The sequence below is a fragment of the Peromyscus eremicus genome, chromosome 11 (assembly GCF_949786415.1).
Source record: "Peromyscus eremicus chromosome 11, PerEre_H2_v1, whole genome shotgun sequence".
Classification (NCBI taxonomy): domain Eukaryota; kingdom Metazoa; phylum Chordata; class Mammalia; order Rodentia; family Cricetidae; genus Peromyscus; species Peromyscus eremicus.
Genome location: NC_081427.1, coordinates 5,682,537 through 5,706,248, shown reverse-complemented (window position 1 = coordinate 5,706,248; position 23,712 = coordinate 5,682,537). Strand labels below are relative to the sequence as shown.

The 23,712-nt window shown below is 45.0% G+C and overlaps 1 protein-coding gene across 1 annotated transcript in view; it reads right to left on the bottom strand.

The window, feature by feature from the left end:
- Adcy2 (adenylate cyclase 2) overlaps positions 1-23,712 on the bottom strand; it is a 109,194-nt gene that overhangs the window by 11,459 nt on the left and 74,023 nt on the right. Inside the window, exons 14-17 of the mRNA XM_059276340.1 lie at positions 20,500-20,658; positions 12,441-12,587; positions 10,291-10,398; positions 588-702 (exon numbers count right to left, since the gene is read on the bottom strand). Coding sequence (XP_059132323.1) covers positions 588-702; positions 10,291-10,398; positions 12,441-12,587; positions 20,500-20,658 — 529 coding nt within the window. The remainder of the gene's footprint in view (positions 1-587; positions 703-10,290; positions 10,399-12,440; positions 12,588-20,499; positions 20,659-23,712) is intronic.

Genomic DNA, 23,712 nt, shown 5'->3' with positions numbered 1-23,712 from the left:
GAAGAAAACTGAAAAAACTACCCAGGACACACATTTTGTGTTCTTGAAGGCTGTGACCCTATGAACACAGGACTGGAATTCAGTAATTCTAACATGTATACTTTGTTTGGGTTTTTTTTTTTTTTTGGGGGGGGGACAGAGTCCCATGTAGCTTAGGTTGTCCTTGAATTGCTATGTAGCCACCGAGGATGGTCTTGAACCTCATGCTTGACTCCTCCTGCATCTAACCCTCAGTGCTGGAATTGCATGGACATGCCACCACCCTCGGTACTAAGATGCACCATTTAATGACATCGCTGTGCTGGATAAACCCTCATCTGGCTGGCTGGAAGCTCTGGGGACTGAGATCCAGCTCCAACGCCACCTGACGCACCTTGAGTTCAGCCACAGGGAATGTCTCTTTTCAAACTACACAAGCGATTCTGGTCCTCATAGCCTCCCAGACCCTTCCATATGCAGCCAGCCTCACTGTGCTAACGCATCTGTGAGTGTTCAGCTTGACCAGGACCAGCGTCCCCACTGATTCCTGGAGCTTTATTCCTTATGCCAGGCCTTTGCGGTTGCTCAGATCACTTTGCACAACATACCCACTCGCAGTTTGAAGTCGTTGAAGGAGTGTTTATTGATGGCATCCAGCTTCCCAACTAGGGCGTATGCAAACTCCACCATGGTGCCTATGTGCATATACTGACGCTCAGGCTCCTGGAAGAGAGCAAAGGCATCCAGACAGGGTTAGAACCACAGAACGATGTCACCACTCAGCCATGAGCTGGGACCCATCCCGAAGTGGGGACTCACATCTTTATGAGGCACGGCAGAAAAATTAAATCTCATCTCAAGGAAATATTGTATCTGAGTCCACTGTTGGGGGCGAAGCATGACAGGAAGTCCTGGAACCCATTGTCCCAGCATCCCAGGCACCTTCAGGAAGGTACCATGGCTGAGAGACACTGTCCACCTCAGCTCTGCATTGCCCTATCCACTAGGCATTAGTAGCAGCAGGCTTTGTCTCCTCATTGTCCACACACCCAACCTTATCCAGTCTGGCTCAGCCAAGGGCTCCTCCCTCCTTGCCTTCCTCTGGTTCCCAGCTGGGAATGACCACCGGGAGCTGCTGGAAGATGAGAGGGGCTACTTTGATGAGATGACAGAGGTCTGTTCTCATCATCTTGAGCACGCCAACCCTTCCCTGACGGCAGCTGTCAGCCCACAGCAGCTTTCCCCAGCCTTGGTAACACGCTCCTTACTTTTGTCTGTTCAGGACTTGAGGTGGGCACGCTGTGGGCTGAGTCTTGGGTGGGAGTCCTAACCTCAGCCCTTCAGAGTGTGACTTCTTATCTTTGGAAATAAACCTTTAAGCAAGCCATTCAGCAAGGTTACTAGACTGAGCCTTAACCTACAGGATGGACACTCCTGTAAGAGTAGATGGACGTCAGAGGCGCACAGAGGGGCAGCCATGTGACGACTCAGAAAGAAGCCACCACCTGCAAGCCCAGGACAGAAGCCTCAGGAGAAAGCAGCCTCAGCAACACCTTGATTTTGAACTTCCAGCTCCAGAATAAGGCAGCAAGCACACACAGCTACCAGTCTGTGGTGTCTGTTAGGAGCCCATGCAGACTAACATGAGGCCTCCTGCCTTCACTCACTCCTGAGTGTTTTATGAAACACTTCATAAGAAGTCACATCTATTTTTTACTTTTTCTTGCTGTATATTTAATAAAGTTACTTATTTAAAAACCCAAACTATCACTATGGCAGATCACTCTCTATATCATACATAACATGGGCTTGGGTGTCTCTCCATGGATGAGGGAAATGAACTGACTCTCAGAGGTTCTAGGGGAGTGAGGGAGAAGAACACAGAGACAGGAAACATAAACCAGCATCTGAGGCAATGGAGTAGAGATCACCAAGAGTGTAGCCACCAAAGGGAGGACCATGACAAGAGGGTGATTTGATGAATCAGCACAGCAGTTCAACTTGGAAAAATGGAGAGGTGCCTTAGTAAAGCAGGCTCTCACCTGGGTGAAGCATGATCCTGATTAGTCTTATCAACAGAAACCCGGAGTCAGATACCCAGGGTGAAAGCTAAAAGATCAGAAAAGCAGAGCAGCAGCCACCAGAGACTTCTTACCTCTACGAATTCTCAGACCGAATGTGGGGGGAGAGCCTGTCTCAACCAGCCTTATATTCCTGTCTCCACCTCCCTAGTGCTGGGATTAAAGGCCTGCACCACCACCGCCTGGCTCTGTTTCTCTTTTAGACTGGTTCAATCTCGTGTAGCTCAGGATGGCCTTGAACTCCTGCTTCCTCCTCTCTAGTGCTGGGATTAAAGGTGTGTGCCACCACTGCCTGGCCTCTATGGTTAACTAGTGGCTGGCTCCACCCTCTGATCTTCAGGCAAGCTTTGTTTGTCAGAACACAAACAAAATATCATAAATATCTGGGCTCTGTTGATTGGGCTGAAGGACCCCTTGTTCTGGGGCTTCCTGGGCACCACACAGTGTTGGTTTCTATTGCTGCCTCCACCCACTGATGCTTATGGCATTCTCCACCTCTAGTTGAAATGACCAAAAAAACTGTCTCTGGATATTGGCAAATGTCTCCTGGGGGAAGGGGTGGTGGGCCAGATTGAGGATTATTCTACGTTGAGAATGACCATAGTCAGTGTTATAAATGTGAATGGACAAGAGGGTTTAAGTTTACCATTAAGAAACATTTCAGTTCCTCAGCTGAAAATTATTCTAGAAAAAGCACACAAATGAAACAATACTATCACCACTGTCTTAGTGGGGGTTACTGTTGTTGTGATGAAATACCATGACTACAGCAAATTGGGGAGGAAAGGGTTTATTTGGCTTATACTTCAATATCACTGTTCATCATTGAAGGGAGTCAAACAGGCCAGGAACCTGGAGGCAGGAGCTGATGCAGAGACCGTGGAGGGGTGCTACTTATGGGCTTGTTCAGCCTGCTTTCTCATAGCACCCAGGACCTCCAGCCCAGAAATGGCACCAGCCACATTGGCCTGGGCCCTCCCCCCATTAATCACTAATTAAGAAATGTCTTACAGTCAAAACCTATGGAGGCATTTTTCTCAATTGCTCCCTCCTGTCTGTGCCAAGTTGATACAAAGCCAGCCAGAACCACCATAAATCCTTATAAACAATTCTGAAAGAATAATCAAACAGTGTCAATTGGACCCAAGAAATAGCTTGTCAGTTAACTTGGTGACAATGTAGTGTTTTTCTTCATCCTCCTCCTCTTCCTCCTCCTCATTATCCTCATCTCCATCCTCATCATCATCTGTGTATGATGTGCATGTAGGAGAATGTGTGGAGAACTTAATGGAGTTGGTCCTTTCCTTCCACATTTATACAAATTCTGGGGATTGAACCCATGCGGCCAGGCTTGCAGAAGGACTTTCACCTGATGAGCTACATGTCACCAGCCCACGATGCTATTTTTTAAGTACAGTGAGATTTTGTAGCAAAGATTGCTAATACATTTGTCTCCATGGCTCACGAGGAACTAGGGGTCAAAGCTTGTGTCGTGAGGTGAACACACTTTGCCTTTTATCAGGACAACACATCATGAACTCCACAAGCAAGATCTCCAGTGGTAAAACCAAAGCTGTCTACTGAGGAGGACATAGTTTTTGGTTGTTGTTATTGCTTTGTTTTTTTTGAAGAAATGGATTGTGTTCTCCTGAATCAAGGTACAGCACACATCCTTCATCCCCACATCCATCCCTTGATATGTTCTCATGCATTGGGGAAAGCTGGAGGTTTTAAGAGACCTCAGTAGTAAGGCAAGTTGAGTTCTGGAAGTAGGGTTCAAACCCAATATCAACAGCTCATGTGGGCTCATTGAAACCTAGAAAAAAAATGTATGCAGTCTGGAGAAAGAAATCAATTCTTTCTGAAAGCTCTTGATAACTGAGCCCTTGTTACATACTTGATGGCAGGATGAAGGAGCCATTTCTTCTATGACTCAAATAATTTCTATCAGATACCTCCAGATAATGAACTAGCTTCCCAATGCCTAGCTACCCAGAGAAGACACATTTGGTTTCTGGAGCACATATTTTAAGCTGGATGTTTTGGAAATGTCACTAACAAGGGACACTGAAAAGCCATGCCTACTGAGATTTTAAATATGCAAGTGACTTAAAATGACCCCCCTCCCCCTTCCCCATCAGTCACTTGCTGTGCAACTATGTTCTATGTTTGGAGACTTCTGGTGATCAGATTCCAACTTCCTTGGTTTTGCGGGGCCTCAGGATGTTACCTAAGGAGGAATTGCTCTCTACTTGGTATTCTCAGGAAGTCTGACCCTACCTCTCAGTGTTCTGCAGTGACATCTACCTACCTCCCCAGTGAGCAGAGAGCGCTGTGTGCTGTTACCCCAGCTTTTGCAGGAGAAGATGCTCTGTGAATACCATCTGAGTCAGACCAAAGCAGACTCAACTCCAGGTTCTCCAGTCACCGGATATGTAATTTCTGGGTGAGTCACTTAACTTCTCTGAGCTTTGATTTTTCTCACTTATAAAGTAAGACAAAAACCTAAGCATCTCATAGGGTTTCAGTTAAGATGAAACAGCTGTCTAATTGGACACATGACAGATTGGAAATCATGCTTAGCACTGGGAGCTCAGCCAACTATTGATGGCTAGTGATGTCATGGATCTTAGGGGACAACTTATTACCATAACATCACTAGACCAGAATAATTCCTAACTGCATTACAGTCATCCTTATATCCATAGCTATGTGTGGCTGTCACCTCTCATCAAAGGAACTTCTCTTTGTAGTAGAGATCATCACAGAATACCACAACTGATCAAAATACAGAAAAGAGCTGACCCTGTGGTGCCCAGTCCAGTGGATGCATCTACAACACAATGTCCGCACGGAAGACTCAGGGACCATTGAAGAAGATGGGAAGGAAATACTGTGGCCAAGAAGTCACTTTGAGGTTGTACTTCCTAGAAATGACAGGGAAGCTTTGACCAAGATACCTCAACAATATGGCTGCTTCAATGAGACCTGAACAATGACATCACCCAAGACATGCGAATGTGGGAGGGTAAATCTCATGGGGCCTCACCCCTAAACAAAGAAATACAGGCAACCAATGACTTCTGAGAGGAGGAATTAGTCCCCCACAGGATGAGGACCCTAACTGGTTCTCCAATATGAGTGGTCAGCTCTGAAATCACATGCATGCAAGCAACACTAAACAGACTCAGCAGGTTATATTTAAAAATTTATGTGTTTGTGTGTGTGTGTGTGTGTGTATGTGTGTGTTTGTGTAACAGTAATAATTAAAGAAAAACATGGCCATGAATTTGAGAGGGTGTAAGTGGATAATATGGGGGAGGAATGGAGAGGAAAAGGGAAGGGAGAAATCATGTTATATTTTAATTAAAATAATTTAAAAAGGAAGTGAAAGGATATACACATTGATACAGATGATATACTCAGCATGCATCCCTGGAGTTTAGTTAGGGTTTGTCTAGTTTCCTTAGTGACAGTGGAGAGGAGCCCATCACCTCACCTGAGGAGAGCAACACCAAGGAGGAATTTGTAGAAGTGTTACCTTTCCAACACGGTGACAAATACTTGGGATAAACAATGTGATGGTCAGTAATAACTGTCAACTTGACACAATCTAAAATCAGGAAGAGAGTCTCAAGGGGGATTGTCCATATTAGGTTGGCCTAAAGGGGACTTGTCTTGGTTATCAGGAAAACCTGTCCACTGTGGGGGGTGTCATTCCCTGGGAAGGGCATTCTGGACTGTACAAGAGTGGAGAAAGCGCGAGGAATGTTAGCATGCATGTATGAATTCACTGCTCTCTGCTGTTGACTGTGGGTGCAATGTGACCACCTTGACTTCCCCACAGTGATGGTCTGCAACCTGGAAATGTGAGTAGGGGGTGTTGAGCTATTCTTAATTATGAATCAAAGCTGGAGCCATCGCTCATTACAACAGGAGGTCACAGGCATGAGATTAAATGAGTTTTCTTCCTTGTGCATTGTCTTTAATTTAAGTTCCTGGTAGAATCTTTGGTGGGGGAAGAGATTAAAATTGGTCAAGTAATTGCCACCAGTGATAATACTGAGGGTCACTGACTAGGGATAAAGTGGGGCCTGCAGAGCCAGTCAGAGGCAGAGCAAATGAGGCTATACTGAGCAGCAGAGGGCCACACAGGAGAACAAAGTACTTCTGCTCCTGCTGTTCACTGTCATCAGAAACGACAATGGGTGGGACTGACCACTCTTCAGTGAAATGGTCTTTAAAAAGGCAACACTGCAAATCAAGAAAATTACCCCTGAACTGCCAGTTGGCTCCTGAAGGTTGAGGTGTTAAAGTCAGGGAAAGGAATCAACATGGCTAGCAAGGATAGGGCTTGGAGGAGTCTGAGGTCACAAGGGTAAAACTGAGGGCCATGGAGATAAGCAAGCTCCCAATCTGAACACCCTGATAGACTCCGTCAGGGGACATTGGGTCATCAGGGCACGAGTCACGGAATGATGGAGCTGGCTGAAATTCAAGCCTGTTCTTTGTAGTGTTTGCTCTCTTGACAAACGCCTGCTTCTCTTGAAAACTACAGCCAGCTCTTAAAGGTGATGCAATCTTCTAGTCACATTGTCTTAGTGCTTAAAATTAGAATTCGCCATCCCATTTTAAAAACACAAACAAAGCCGAGCAGAGGCTGGTACTAAAGCCTGGCCCGGCTGAGTGCTGACAGGCCCCTTTGCATGTAATTGGTGGGTAGATAAGGATGTAGTTCTGCAAATAGACAATGCCAAGCCAATTTTAAATAAAAGCCACATTCCAAACAGCCATAATTTAGGTAATTTTGCTTCTTTTTGGATTTAAGAAAATCCAATTAATTCTTGAAAAAGTCTACATATTTTGCCAATTGAATGTTTGGCTGTGAAAACTAAATATTTGGTCACATAAATAAATATATTTTGTTTGTAACTTTAGAAACAGTATTAAGCACATTTTAGAGCATAGCATTCATTTTTTTTTAGAAAAAAAACTAACATTAGTATTTACATTTATCAAGAATGCCATATTTTACCTCACAAAACTCTGCTTTTCAGAAAGCCATCCTTGTATGACCTGCTGATATTAAAATTTACAATCACAAATGGCTAGTATTGGGTAGAAACTTCCTGTATGGATAGGACGGCATATAATATTTCATTTTTGCTGTAAGAGCTCTTATCTCAGTTCTACCAGAGAGGACAGTGGCATCATTATGGGAAACAGAGTCTGCACTACCATTATTAGCCCTTTTATTGCCCATGAAGACCATGGAGTCTATTAAATATTTTGAATAGTAAATGTCATCTTCCTAAGAGCCTTACAAAGAAAGGTTATCGGTGGATACATAAGAAGACAGATGCAGAAGGCCAGCTGTTTTCTGTGCACGCTGAACTGGTAAACTACAGTGCTGCTCAGAAGGCAGAATCCAGATCAGGTACAAGAGGACATGTTTAGAGATATAGTTCATGAAGGCAGAGGGACAGGGCTCTGAGCAAAGAGTGATCGACTGAGGCTAGCAAGAAGCAGAGAGATGCCTGATGGCGCTCACACTCAGATGTGAACACAGCAGGTGAGGAGCATCAGACAAGAACAGAAGAGGCGTGGAGGGCAAGGCAGTGTTAGGGGCAGCTGTACAGGATTCCAGACAGCCAGCCAGAGGCCCACAAGCCCTCTTTTGACACTGGTCTGCAACCTTCCCTATGCCCACTGTTCCCTTTACAAACCTGGTCAAGTCTGTGGCTGCTCTTTGCCTGTTTCTCTATCTGTGGAATGTTCCAGAGAGATTATCATTTAATCTTTGGATTGTGACAGCCCTCACCAGATATCCAAAACCTCCGTTTTTGGATTCCTGGCCTCCATCTGTGGTGCTCAGTTGTGTCAGGCCATGAGGACGAAGACAGATGGGTTCTGACAGCGCTATGCTGGGCATCTTAGTGCCTGAGGCAAAGGAAGAATGCCTGTCCACACATTAGGATTTTCCCATTACATTTAGTAGCTAAGGTTTTCCAGGTCATTAAAGGCATTGACAAAGTCTGTCTGTTTCTATTAAAACAGAAAGTCAAAACTTATAATGAGTTCTGCTTTAGTTACAAATGAGATACTTACATTTAAGCAATGCTACATTTTAAAACCCCTACTTTACATTTTTTACTTCAACACATTACTGTTATGTGGGAAGATACAAACTATTAAAAATTCGCAAGACCATGCACAGGGCAACACTGTTTCTTTTGCCTCAGGCTGTAAGCTGGCTTGGGAGGTTACCACTGAGAGTCCAAGGGTAGGAATTTATTCGGTTTCTTTTCCTGCTTCTCTTCCTTCTTTTCCCCATTGATCAATTAGTACAGCCATTAGAATAATTCTCTGAAAGAAATCAACTGAAGTAGAGGACACATGACCCACCCAGTCAGAATAATTTGAGAGTTATCTCTAGTGCTAGTGTGGTGGTTTGAATGAGAACAGCCCCTGCAAGTCATATTTGAATGCACGGTCCTCAGTTGTTGGAAATGTTTGAGAAGGATTAGGAGTAAGGCCTTGACAGAGTACACATGAGGGTAGGCTTTGAGGTTTCAAAGGTCCATGCCAATCCAGTTGGTTTCTTTCTCTGCCTCATGGTTGTTGTTTCAACATGTAAGCTCTCAGCTCCTGCTCCAGCACCAGGGCTGCTGGCCTGTAGCCATGCTCTCTGCCATGATGGTCATGGACTTACCTTCTAAAGCCATAAGCAAGCCCCTAGTTGAATGCTTTCTTTTATGAGAAAAGAAAGTGTCTATTCACAGCAACAGAAAAGTAATACAGCTGGTTAGTTTTGTTTTGTCAATGGGACTCTTCATCTGGGAAGAGGAACTCTCAATTAAGAAGATGCCTCCATCAGATTGGCCTGTAGACAAGTATGTGGGGGCATTTCCTTGATTGATGATTGATATGGGAAGATCCAGACCACTGTGGATGGTGTCATCCCTGAGCAGGTGGTCCTGGACGATATTAGAAAGTGGGCGGGCGAAGTAAGCAGTAAACAGAACTCCATTTTGGTCTGCGCATCAGCTACTGCCTCCCGGTTCCTGGAGGAAGGGTTACAAGCTTTGAGGTGAGACAAGCCATGTCCTCCCTAAGTTACTTTTAGTCATGGTGTTTCATCACAGCGACAGAAATCCTAGGATATGCCGGGCGGTGGTGGCACACGCCTTTAATCCCAGCATTCGGGAGGCAGAGCCAGGCGGATCTCTGTGAGTTCAAGGCCGGCCTGGGCTACAGAGTGAGTTCCAGGAAAGGCGTGAAGCTACACAGAGAAACCCTGTCTCTAAAAACAAAAACAAACAAAAAAAGATTTACTTAAAAAAAAGAAACCCTAGGATACCTCTTGAGTCAGAACCCCTCTTCCTATTCTTTACTCATGAATGTTAGGATGGGAGCAGACCTCCCCGATACTTCTGGAAGATTTGTTTGATCAGGGCCCAGGTTGTCTCTCAGTTCTTCCAATGGAGGTGGGGGTGGACTGGGAACGAGGGACTCAGCCCTTCACATCCCTGAATTCCCTGCTTTCAGGAAACTGTGTTCTGGTGAGTCCTGTTCCTCTGTGCAACAGCCGCCAAGGAGCAATCTGCGTGAAAACTATGCTGAGTGCTACTCAGGATGACTACTCTCCTGATAAGGTGGGAATCTTCCTTAGCGATCCCTTCTAGTAACCAACAAGTTACACAAATATGCCTACATTAACACAGAAACAGAACACTGCAGGAGAGAAATCTCAACTCTTGGTTGACTGAAATACTGAAATACTCAAAGGTCTAGGGGAAAACTTATTACTATTATTCTGCTAAGGGAACATAGCAATAAAATGACTCCTAATGGCATATTGCTATGCTCATAGGCTGAGAATTTCTTAACCCTCATCAGAGAAGCTTCTTTTTGTAGTAGATAGGAATTAACAAAGAGACCCAGAACTGGACAATGTGCAGAGTAAGAGACTTTGGAGCACTCAGCCTTAAACATGTCTATTTATCTGGTATCAATCAACTATTGATTGTTTCATATTTTCTTCATAATCAGAGTTCAGAGAACTCTAAGAAGTCTCCAGAACTCCTTTTTCATTCTCCCGGGACTATGAACAGTCAACTTTGGGTAATACACACAGTAGAGTTCTGGGTCCCTGCCCAGCTATTCTGGTTACTGGATGACTCCTGGACACAGTCATGCATCACTAGGTAGATGACAAGTGTGTACCTACCTGGGCGTGCTCCTGGCTGGGTACAGCACTCAGACCCGTGGCTGCCATGTATGTGCTCCCGATGGTCTTGATTTTTTCAACACCACTGAACTTAGGCTTGGAAAGCAGCTGCAGAGCAATGATAATCATCGTTACTCAGCCAGGCGCTGACCTGAGTCCTAGACTCTACAGAGCCATTTTTGGATCCCAGGCCACAACAAAGGGCATGTCACCCTCCCACCTGAGCATACTAGGAGCAGACATTTTATGCATTTCATAAATGTGTCACCTTGGAGGGGAAGGGAATACAATGATGTGCTTGTGATGCACACAGATTGCCTGTCAAACTTAGGGAAGGAACCAGCATAAATTATGATGCAAGAAACAGGCTGCAAATAAATCCCTAGCCCCACGTGTAAAGGGCACCAATATAACACTGATTCAGTGTATAAGGTCCTTCTTGCAGGGCCTGCACGTTTTTGACAGCTGAGGACTTGAGTGAGGAGAATAACGACCCCACTAAAGACCTCACCCTTCCATCAGCCCCAATCTAGTATTTCTGTCTCAGTACCAGTTACAGGCTTCTGCATTCACCTCATTCTGATACGGTAGGAAGGATGAAGCTAGACAGAAACTGTGGGAAGCCTAGGGATGGGAAGAGACTCAGGAGGGCCTGTATCAGGAGGGCAGGCTTAAATGAACAGCATCCACCAAGGACCAGGGGCATTTTCTTGCTGCTTGCTTAGTACTCTGCTATTCAGATAATATCCTTCCAGGCTTAATGACAGAAAACTTAAAGTATGTGGGAAAATCCTTGTGTCACATATCCTCACAGCTACTGTCACTCACTTGTCAACACTGGGAAGCCTGCATCTTGCTGCAGGCAAGCTGGAGCTAACATGCCACTGCCTTTCACTATACACATGGTAGAAGAGCAGGAGTCTTTGATTGTCATGACTCCTCCATGAACATCCAGAGGGAACTCACAGTGGGGATGGGGTAGGAAACACACACAGGATCCAGAAGACACGAGCAACTGCACACCTCTGAAACCATCATGCTATACAATATCCTCACGTATTTCAAAGCCTCATGGTTCAGGATGAACACACACTCACAGAAGACAAATGTCTTCTATTTTGTATAATATTGATAAGAATAGTACAGCTGCAGTGGCCTTGAAATCACAGGTGTGGGTTTTTCTTTCTTACCAGAAAATAGGACATATTATTCTCTAATAGACAGAATATTACAAGTTGAAAAATGATACCTATTTCTAAGCCTAAAATATATGCCATGTCCCCTCTGGAAAATGATATATTAACCACACATGTATTGCTTTGTCAACAATAAAGTATGTCACTCATATACAGCTCAGTTTGGTGTCTGCCAGAGACCTTGAAATAGGAAATGATGCCAATAATCTACTGCAATAAATAGATTGATTATATTTTAATATATAAAGGGGTCAGTAAGTATTTTTCCTGGAGGGTAAGTCCTTCTAGAAAGTCTTACTAATGAATTAGATGCAGATTTTAGTAGCTTTACATTAGCTTTACAATAAAATGTTTTTCTCCTCCAAATTATCCAGTGAGCATGGTACAGAATATGACCTGAGCTCAAACTACCAAGAGTTAGGTGGTCCCAAAAGCCTGTAAAAGAGTTGGAGACAGCCCTCGTTCCCACTGTTTGGAGTTCCACAAGAAGACCAAGCTACACAACTGTAACTAACATCTATGCAGAGAGCCTAGGTCAGTCCCATGGAGGCTCCCTGGTTGTCAGTTCAGGCTCTGTGAGATCCGATGAGCCTAGGTTAGTTACTCCTCATACTGGGTCACCTTGTCCAACTTTAATACATGGGGAGGTGCTTAGTCTTACTGCAACTTGATATGCCATGTTTTGTTAATACTCATGGGAGACCTGCCCTTTCCTAAACAGAAATGGAGGAGGAGTGGATTGGGGATGGGAACAGAGGGGGGTGGGGCGGGGAAGGACTGGGAGGAGAGGAGGGAAGGGAAACTAAAAAAAAAAGAAAGCAAGTTTAAAAAAAAAGAGTTAAGTGGAAGGGCAAGTCTGAAGGCATGTCACTGTCCTGAACTAATTTCAACAGTATAGGAAGCACACTGTGGGGTTGAGACACCCCTGCTCTTCAGGTAAGTCTCAGCACTTACATCATCAAAGTCCGCAATGATCTCATTCAGGAGCCGAAGGCATTCCAAGCCTTCCTTGTTCACGTCTGATTCCGTGTAGAATTCCTTGAAGTCCGGGATGGAGGCGAACATGACGCAGACACAGTCATAGGACTGGTGGTACAGCTCCTGAAAGAAGGGCAGGCTGTGAGCATTCACTGGCCTTCCCCCGATGGCCCTTCAGATATGGAGATGGCAGTGTTCATGGGGAGCGGGACCCTCTCCTTGCCAGACACACAGGCAGCACCAGCAACACGAGGCTGCTTCCACTCAAGGCTATCCATCTGTTCTCACGGAACCCTCTCCATCCTTCCTGAAAGATGCTATTGGTACACATGCCATATTGACCTTCAGTAACCCAAGTTCTGGGCCCTTCCACAGCTGCCATTGAGACAGATACACGTTCCATTGGCCACCAGCTATTAGTAGGAGTCCTTGAGTGAAACCTGTCCTTTCTACTTCAGACCGATGTAATCTATCAGAGGCTGAGTTAGGACAACATGCCCTTCAGCCAACTGAAGGAAAGTAAGGTCCATTCCTCAAAGAACAATACTGTATTAAAATAGTGTGTTATGGCCTCATCCTTTGGATGTAAGTCTGTTTTTTCCTTTTTATTGGGTCCTGCAAAGAAGATACAACTATTCAAGTGATTCCTTCAATTGCACCAGAAAGAATGAAGCCCCTCAGGCCACTTATTCACACGATATGAAATCCCAGATGCATCTAGATGAAATATGCTTTCACTTCAAGCAGAGAGAGAGAGAGAGAGAGAGTCCAGGCCTTTGTATAATGACAGTAAAGCTGCAGCGTCCTGACTGACAGTTTCAAGCCCTTTCCATCATTTTCCCATTGCAGAGTGATACCTTCCCGTCCAATGGTTTCAGAAAGGAAGGGCTCTGGGTGGGTTCATCCCAAGTGTGGAGAACCTGTCTGCAGCACAGGCAGAACAGCCTGGTACCACTGGGTTTACTGTACAGCATGGAAAAGGCTCACTTGGCCGGGAAGTGTGAGGAGTGTCCAGTTAAACCAGATAGACAGCCTCTGAGTCGGAACAGCACTCGGGTGGCTGGTGCTGCCCTTGTGCCTGAGCAGGGGGAGAGGGTGCCACTCTCTATGAACACTGCCAGTGAGCTCCGCTCCTACAGCGGCTAGGCCAGTCCTCTGGCAAGGTGCACACTTGAATCGCACTGCAACTCCAGGTTTAGGTACCTCTCAGAGGGACTATTTTGTATCCAGAGTAGCCTCATAATAAACACTTCAGGGCATGACAACACAAAGGAAGGTCACAACAGCTTCAAGGAAAGTCAGATTCATGCCAAGATCCTATTCCCAGGACCTTTCATTTTGTAGTGCATTCAGCCACTGTCTTCAAATCTGTGAATGATGTAAGAACAATAGCATCAAGGATCTCTTTCTTCTCTTCACTCAGTGTGGTTGAGTTGGCGTGCAGTGCAGATCTCTTTGCAAAGCTGTTTTCTGAACTAAACTTCATATCCTTTGTAGACAATAGGAGACTGCCAAGGCCAGGTTCCAGTAATGCTCACTACTGCTTGGGAGTCAGGGCACCAGGGAAGAGATAACAGCAAGGAGCCCATTTTGGTTAATACCATTTAATACAAGTCATAAAAGATGCCCTGATTCTCTGCTTAAGGCTGAGGGTACATTTAGCAACACTAGGAACCATTTTATGTACATTGCACCCTCTACTGACATTGGCAGCAGTCAGTGATCCTGGGAACGAAGCGTAGGTGGGCTAGCAGCCATCACATACTGAGTGCCCATCTCGTGATAGGATGTACTCATCTACAGACACAGTACCTTCATTAATACACATGACTGCAATCTTACGAAGCCTATGCTATTGCTTTCTTCCTACAGGTAAGGAAACTGAGGCACAGAGCAATTGCATCAGTTGTCCAAAGCTGAAATATCAGGTTGACCTTGGGGCCTACCCTCATTAAGGTTTAAGTGATACTTTATGTACAGTCTTCCAGACGACTATGGGCTGGCTATGTTCTCTGCAATCAGGCACCTGCCATCCTGTGACTTCATTTTTCTCTCTTCCTCTGGAGTCTTGAAGATGTTTGGGAGTGGGACTAGATGGAATGTATGATTGTTTTGACTGCATGTCATCTCTTGCCATGGCTGTCAGACAGGAACACATAAGAAAACAGGCTATGGGGCTTCTAAGAAGGTGAGTATCTGGGCCTCCTCACTGACCAAATGAGCTTCATCCTTAAGGATGGGTTCTGAGTATCCACATCACTTTGGAAAGCTCCAGGGATGTGCTGCTGTGTGACTCTGATGGACAGCTGAGGTCAGGAGGAAGTGGGACTCAGAAGAGTTGAGGGACCCAATAAGGCTTTCAGCTGGCTTGGAAGATGAGTTAGGACCAATCTCTGCATTTGTGGCAGACCATACAAGCTGGTAGAACCCCACGAACTGCATACTGTTCACCCTCTCTGCTGAAAAAGTAGTCATCTGGAATCTTTAGAGAAATGTTCCGGGTAAACTGAGACCACTGTACTTGAAACCAAGGAAACTCCAGTGCTTTCCAGATTCTTTGTCACTGATGAAACCTACAGGCTTGAAAGCATAATCTGAATTTATGGACAGCTCTCAGCCTCTGGATGGAGCATGGAGCCAGAGAAGACCACATTCTGACCAGTGGTAGCCTAAGTTTGGACACACTCCAGAGGATCTGGAGACTGGATGGAGACATGCAGGTAACCCTTGAGAAGATTCTGGGGTTCCGCTGGGAATGAGTGACTCATACAACTACCAACCTTTCACCAAACTCAGATGCATACACGTGATGACACTGTTGAACAAATGCAAAGAATGAAAGGGACATCACCAAGACATCACTTCTGTGTCCACTGTCCCTGTTAATTTGTAAATGTACCAAGTTCTCCCCCTGTGCTGAACAAAAGCCTGGGGTAATCCCAAGGGTTTTTTTTTTTTAATCAGCTGGGGTAATACAAAGTCCTTTCATCAATAATTAAAATACCCAGTCCAATTAGTAATCAAACCCCAGACCTGCTGACTGTGTGTGGTGATGAAGGGGATACAGCGGGACTATACTCACTCTACCTGGTACTTCTTTGACAAGCCTTAGTCTTCTAGCCATGTTCTTTCCCCACCCACCCAGGATGGAGAGCCAGCGGAGAGCAGGTGGTTGGTGTCCAGGTCAACTTTGTTGCATTACCCACCGACTGCATTACCCTCCCTGGGCAGTGGCACCTGGCTTTTCTCCTGTGGATGTTTTTGAGGGTTTATTGATGACTCCTTCCTGCGTGCCCTTCACTGGACATTTACTGTCCCCTGTAGTGAACACCATGCATGGACCTGGTTGCCATCATCATTCTCCTAGTCTTGTGCCCTCAGCCTGTTCTTCCCGGTTCTCTGGTGGAATCTGTTTATCTATTGAGGGAATTTTGTGAAACAGGGTCTAGAACAAGCCCTTGTCAGTGCTCATTCTCATCCTTGGTCCCTGAGAAACATCTAGCCTCTTTACTTTCCAAAATCCTGGCTGTCTAGTTATTGTCCCAATCTCCCAGCCCTGTGGGCCTAGACACCCAATCATACCTTCCTGGCATTTTCGAACGTCAGGACTCATTATCCTAAGTTTCAGGACCTTCCCAGGACGACTCAGAGCCCTAACTCAGTCAGTACTAGGCTATAGGTAATGGGAAGGGCCCATGATGCCCCCTAGAATGAGTCTCATTTCCACAACGTTCTCTCCTCTTCTGCTGTCTAGTCTCCTGGTCACTTCTATACAGGCCAAAGCCTATAACTGGGCTTCAAGGAGAGCCTTCCCAGGCTCTGCCCACTTTTTGGTGCTTTCTTTGGAATACAAGAGCTAATATCTGTAGTGTCACCACCCAAGAGTCACTTTAATGCCCTGTTCCACAAACATGCACACACACACACACGTACGAACTCATACACACGCTGTAGAGAAATGACCAGGTTTCAGCAGTCAGGGACAAAGATAAACCAAACAAATATATCCTTCTCCCAAGGGACTGGAGATTGGAGAACATAAAAATAACTGTGATGGAGGCTGAGGCTGCTTCTACTCACGAATGGCGGTGCTTGGGGCATCTCACCAGGCTGGAAGGAGTTTGGTGTGTTCTAGAAAGTATCCAGAGTTATGTTAGTATTATCTCTTCCTGATCTAAGCTACTTTACCAGGACTTCTGGTCTTGCCCATTACCCTACTGACGTGTGTATAGATTGTTCAGCACCATGATCTTAAACTGTCAGGTAATGACTAATTTGTTAGGGGCTTATGTAATTAGTACAGAGAAAGTACAGTGCAAACCTATCTATTGCTCTCATAGATAAGGAATGCTGTGGGCATTGGGCTGGAAGTGCTCGAAAGGTCTCATTTATAAAGTATATCCCCAGAATGTCTGATGATCAACACTTGGTTCCCCGAAGGAGGGTGACTGGCTAAATTTACAGATAATCCCCCTTCACCTGGGTCTGCAGAAAAGGGTCAGCTAGGTAACAATGCAGTCTTCTCACCTAATGATGAGACTGAGCTCTGATGTGTATTTAAGGGGCTTCCAAGAAACATCCCAGCCGTGCACAGTGGAGAGGACCTGCCCCTAGGCGTCCATCATGAGCTCTCCTTCTATAGGGTAGGTGTGTGGGATGACCAGAGGAGGGGCAAGGGTGTGCCTGTGAAGCTGGATTCAGAGCAATGCATTCCATGCCAGGCTCTGAGCAGAGGCACAGCGAATGATTCCATCAAAACAAAAGTTTCAGGGAATTCTTACAGTGATTAAATAATTCTTGAGTCCTAGTTTCTGAGGGCAGGTTAATTTCTGCTTTTTACAGATGCAATGGGTAGGGATTAAATAGGAAGCCATGCCATTTTACTAAGTTTTTTCCAGATAATTTTTGTGTAGTGGAGGATGTCCAAAGCACCAGTGCTTGTCCCCAAACACAACCGCCACCCACACACCATGACACAGAGGCATGGGGAAGCTGCTTCCCTGGTTTTGGTCTTATGTGGGTGGATGAAGGACCTCATGTGATACTCTGTAAAATGCCTGTCCTCCCTGTACACAGTCCCATCTAAGTATCCCATGACAAATCTACCCAGCACAACTGCAAAGTGAGTTACCCCCTTTCTCCCTTTAAAAAACGATAAGACCAAGGCTGAGATGTGGAAAGCACCCAGATGAGAAGGCTGAAGAAGCAGGCAACATTGGGACTAAGACGTGAGGCCATGTTGCACGGCTCCACGCTCCTTCCCTTCTCTTCTCTTCCTCTTCTCGATTACTGCCGAGACAGTGCTGACTCTCAACCTGGCTGTGTTACGAAATGCCTGGGAAAGCAGTCCAGCACCCCTCGGGCTGTGTCTGTAAAAGATGCTTTCAGAGATGACCAGACCATGAGGGCTCTGACCTAGCAGATAAATTAATCCCTTGATGGACCATTCTCGTATTACTGGAAGGTAGTGAACATCAGGGGTAGGGCCACCGGAGGAAGCATGTCATTGGGAGTGACTCCTACAGCGTGTTCTGGCTTCACGTTTTACCCTTTCCTTCTTCTCGGGCACTACAATGGACTGACTCTCTTAGAACCATGAACCAAAATGAATCTTTCTTCCCTTTAACTTGTTCTCCAGCATTTCGCTCATAGTGACACAAAAGGGACCAATGTTATTGAAGAAGGAAAGAAACTACACTTGGATGCTTGTGTGGAATAAAGAGACAAGGCAGATAAAGGGAAGGGACAGAACTGCTGCCCTGGCCCTGGACACTTCAGGCGGGGACAGGCCTGTGCTGTGGTGCTTTCATCTGGGCCCCCTTCCTGCTGGCACCGTGGCTCTCCCACGTCTCCCCTTCAGTCCTTCCACGCAGTCCAGAATCTTCTTTCCTGCTACTTGTTGCTTCCATCTCCCAGCTAGTTTCTAGTACTTTCTCTTCAGATTCAGGGATCCTTTCCTTACAGTGGCCTCCCCAGATCCTGAAAGGCACACTCCTGATATATGTTCACAGACTGCTGTCCCCAAGAGGAGCCAAGAGTGGCCGTTCTGTCCTGTCCGTTTCTGTATTTAGGACAGCACCAGCTGGCTATAGTAGAATCAGGCTAAACTTAGGATTGGATGAGAAGGACCAGCTCATGAAATGGTCGGTGGGTAACAGCGCTTGGTGTGCAAGCCTGTGGACATGAATCTGGTTTGTAGAACACATGCAGGTGGAAAGAACCAGCTTCCCAAAGCTGACCTCTGACCTCCACATGCACACATGACACACATACTCCTTTACTCACACACATCAGTCACATAAAGCACGATAATAAATAAATAAAACCTGGGAACAGCTAAATGTGTAAGAGGCTTCAGTACCACTAATAAAAACAATTTCTTAATATATACAGTGACTTAATTACTTGTGATCAATAATAAATAGGTCTCTGAGAAAGCTGCTTAGGTCAGAGAACACAGGTGACGAGGAGGAACACATGCTTTGAGAGGATTACTACACCCTGCACCCTGGACTCCTCAGCTGCCCCCCCCCCATATATATATGGCTCTCCACATAAAATCTTATTTTATTTGTAAATTATAAGTTCATTTTACTAAAGATACATCTCTCAGGGTATAAATGTAATACATTAAACATCATTAAACCTGTAGTAAAATCGACATGAAATACAGTATCAGAGGAAAAAAACCATAAGGAAAGAACAGTGGATGGAGTCATGAAATGTCTTTTACTAAAACCTGCACTCCATTCTCAGCATGAGTACAAGCTGCTCCAAGCCTCCTCACAAGAGGGTGCACGGCAGCCTGTTCACCCAGGTTGAGTTTATCTGGTAATGAGTTCATCGGTCCAGTTTCCCTCTGCTGCCTTCATAATCCTCTCCCGAACCCCGGCACAAATCTCCCGTGGAGAGGCCCGCTCAGCCGGCTCTGAAAGCGCAGGGCATCACGCCGGCAGTGCTAACCTAACGTTTTAAATTATGTCCAATTGTAGGTCTGTCTGCTTCCTCTTGCTTTTCAGCAGTATTAAAGAAAACACAAACTCCAGGACATTTCATTGCCCAAGCTATCTCTACATTTCAACGACACAGTCTTTTCAAGACTGCAAAGTCTCCTCAATGTCTGTTTCTCTCCACTCAAGATGGGCAGACTCAGGTCTCTGTGTGCTTCTATGGAAAGCTCTTAAATCTACCAATCTCATAACTTGTCTCATTGTCTTTGAAATTCTAAGGCTTTGAAGGTCTCCCAAGGAACCTGACATATAGAAACACTGACATGTTCAATTCTGGCTTATTTGGGCCTCTGTCACATGTGCTGATGAAGAAAGTGTCCTTCATGGTTGGGGAGAGAGAAGTGGTCTATTAGGAGCTGATTTGGGAATATCAAGCCTCTTAATACACTTTCAGAACTTTACAAGATTCAGGAAGAAATTTTAAATTGCATTTATGTTTGCCCTTGAGTGTGCCTGTGTGCACGCCACAGTGTGAGCATATGGAGGACAGGGACAGCTTGTGGAGCTGGTTTTCTCCTTCCACTGTGTGAGCCATAGAGACTGAACTCAAGTCATCGGGTTTGGAAGCAATAACTTTTACCCATGAGTCATCTTACCAGTCTGGAAGAAATTTTTAGTAACAAATTATTTATTGCTTAGATATTAGAAAACTTTTTTTTTTTTCTGAGACACTGTCTCACACAGTCCTTTCCTTAGTCAAGGCTAGCCTTGAATTTGTTGTGTAGGTGAAGATGGCTTTCAAGTTCTAATCCCCCTGCCTCCACTTCTCATAAGCTGAGATCACAGGTATGAGTCATCACATCTATGAACTCAGGACCTCAAGAATGCTAGGCAAGTATTCTAGCAACGAAGATACATCTCTTAGCTTCCCCTGAGGTCTCTAGGAAGAGTCAATATCCTCTTGAAATAGTCAGGCTATGGACACACGCATATTCAATGTATAGCACATGGTGGCCCCTCCAGAGGCCTCCAAGCCCCCCCCCCCCCCCCCGTGACCCCGACCAGCCCCAGCTTGCCCATCTGACCTCATTTTTCAGGCTCCTGGCCAGGAAGTGTTCAGCCACGTGTGCAGGAAGCACGTTCTCCAGCAGCACTCGGTTTAGGTTCTCCATGGTTTCTATCTCCTCCCGCTCTTTTTTGAACTTGTTCTTCCACAAGAAGTCTAACCTACAGTAATATTCACTCTGTTACAAGAGGACACAGAGGTGAAGAAACAATAGGCATCTTGTCCTGCCAGAGTGGAGGTCATAAAGAGAAAACAAAACAAGAAGAACAAAGCGGCACAAAACAGAACTGTCGCCCTCCCCGCAGAGCCCTCCATCCCACCCAAACATCTGTCAATCACCGTATAACACAGATTTGCAAAGACTGGATGGAGGAGAGAGTGAGCCTCGACAACAGGGTGCTAGGGGCTCTGGGGGCTTGCAAGTTAGCCTGATGGCAATTGCCCCTAGATTGCCAATAGTCAGCTCCAATGACTTTTTAAAGCAGCGTAGGAGCATGCAAACAATGAACAAGTAAGAAATTCAGAATGCTTGCTAGACAATGATTTGTATCACCTAAGAAACACTTTAAATTTGTGGTAATTGGTCCTTAGACTTTGCAAAGCAGTCTCTCCTACCACAATTACATAGTTGTTCAGTATAAAATATGGATTTTTTAAAATTTAGCACTACACTGTATATTAAGAATGACAGTATATTGTAGACAAGAGTGTATGTTGATATTATTGACTTAGAAAAGGGGCCGCCGGTAAAACATACATGCTCATGACTTACAGTGTACTAAAATATGATATAAAATACACGAGCCAGTCATCATTAATTCTGTAGACATGGAGACACTATTAGCCGACAAAGGCCCTCTCGGTCCTTGCCATCATCTTGTGTCTCCTGTGAGACCAAGTAACCGAGTGTAATGAAACTGCCTGGAGTACAACCTCCAGTCAAGGGTGGGCTTCATGGAGAGGGCGGCTACCAGGGCAGAGAATGAGCTACTGACACATGAGTGCAAAGGGGAGTGAAACTAAGCATTTACTGTTTTACTGGTTTGAATAATTATAAAAATTACAGTACACACACACACACACACACACACACACACACACACACACACACACACGCCTCTCAAGCACAAGCAGGGATTCTAGAAAAAAAAAACACACACTTCAGCCAAACAGAACAATGGTCCTTCATTAAGCAGTTTGATTCAAACCACACATGATACATTAAGAAGCATCTCCTCCTTTGCTGTAGCATCTATTTTCACGTCACACAGTGAGGCAATTTAAAAGACTAAACTATTCAAGGCTTTACATTTAAAGTCAAATTTCTCACACACCGTATTCATAGAAATTGTGTCAATTCACTGATTAGAAAAGCCCTTTATCTTGGAGAATGCCTTTGGAATTGGGGGGCAAAGGGGCAGTGTAGCTGTTTTTAAATAGCATAGAAGCACCAGGGCACGGTGGAGTATTCAGAAGACACAGGTGAGTATCCAAAGGCAGGCACAAATGGAAGCAATGTAAATGAGACCACCTCCTAACAGCCAGCTCAGGCAGTAAGCCTGCTCCATGTAAGTCTCATGGTTCCCAGGAGCCATAGCACGAGGCTGCTCAGGTGTTCTTAGGGCATCAGAGGCAAACATTTTGTTAGTCCCTTATTAGAAGGAAATCAATAATTTGGAAATAGCTGCACTGCATGAAAGTGATGATTTGCTCATCTTTCTATGTATCTATGCATCATATATATGTCTGTCATCTACTATCTACATACCTATGTGTCCACTTACATACCTTCCTGCTACAGCTTGGGAATGATTTACATGAATCCCTGAGAGGTTTATGTGTTAGGAATTTGGCCTTCAGTGTGGTGATGATGGCATGGAACCTGTAAGAGGTGAGGGGTAGTTTGATGGGCGGTCCTTTAGTTACTGGAGGTATCTCCTTGGAAGAGACGGTGAGATTTGGAGGACTATCTAGCTTTCTGTTTTGTGCTATCATCTTTCTTACCACACATTTGCAGGACAATGTGATGTAACCAAGAAGGTCTTCACTACAGCTGAGAGGGTGCCAGGGCCTTGCCCTTGAATGTCTAAAACTTTGAGATGTATAATAAACTTCTTTTGTTTACAAATGTAACTTATCTATCATCTATATCTATCTATCTATCTATCTATCTGTCTGTCTGTCTGTCTGTCTGCCTATCTATCTACCATGTCTCTACATTTTTTTGCACATGTTAATTATTTAATCTACCTACATTATCAATTATCAATCATCTATATCTATTTATGTATCCATAGACTCTCTAGCATTCCTTTCAAACCATCTATCCACTGTACCACTTTCTCAAGCAATGAAAACCTGCCTTAGAGTCTCTCTTCTATGTATAAGCACTGTCCATAAGAGAAACTCACATTGAAGGCCATAAAAGGAAAACAAATGTCTCTCTTTCAAACCACTTGTAATGAATTGAACAGCGTCTCGGGAGGCAGTCTCAAGCCCTAGATCCTGATAGCCATGACTATGGTCTTACTTGGACACAGAGTGTATGTTTGATGAATTTGATGGGGATCTGGGGATAAACTTATGTTGGAGTTAGGTTGGTCCCTAAATTCAATGGCTGTTATCTATGTAAGATAACATCGGAATGTTATCTTTTACCTGAGAATGGATATTTGATGCAGAGACATGGGGAAGGCCATGTGAGACATCCAGCAGAGATCTAGAACTAAGGCATGGCTTAGGTGACTATGGGAAGGGCTTGTTTGTCACTTTGTGGAGAACAGTGGGAGTTCCACCCAGCCTCCCTGAGTCACAGTTTTGCTTTGCAAACTTTTTGATCCTCAGATAGCCACCATCTCTCAAATTGTGTCAGGCAGGTTGTATGTCACAAGTGTTTGTGACCCTCAGTGCAGGGTCACACTCAGCACAGCCTCAAGGCAGCTTCATGCTTTGCCTATTTCCAAAACTCACCCCAAGGAATGACAGAGCTTCCTATCTGTCTGCATGGACAAAATCAGGGGTCACGGGGCTGAGTGGTCAAGCAAGATGTGACTCAGCCATTTTTGGGTTCCAGACACCCCAACAAAATGTCATCAGCCTCACTATGGGGTTATGGAGACTGCCCTGTTTTATGCTAGAAATGCACCTCACTTGGAACACAGACTTGACATGCAGTATGCTGCAGTTTAAACTAGAGAAAACATGGGCTTCTTCCATTTCTTAATGAGACCCT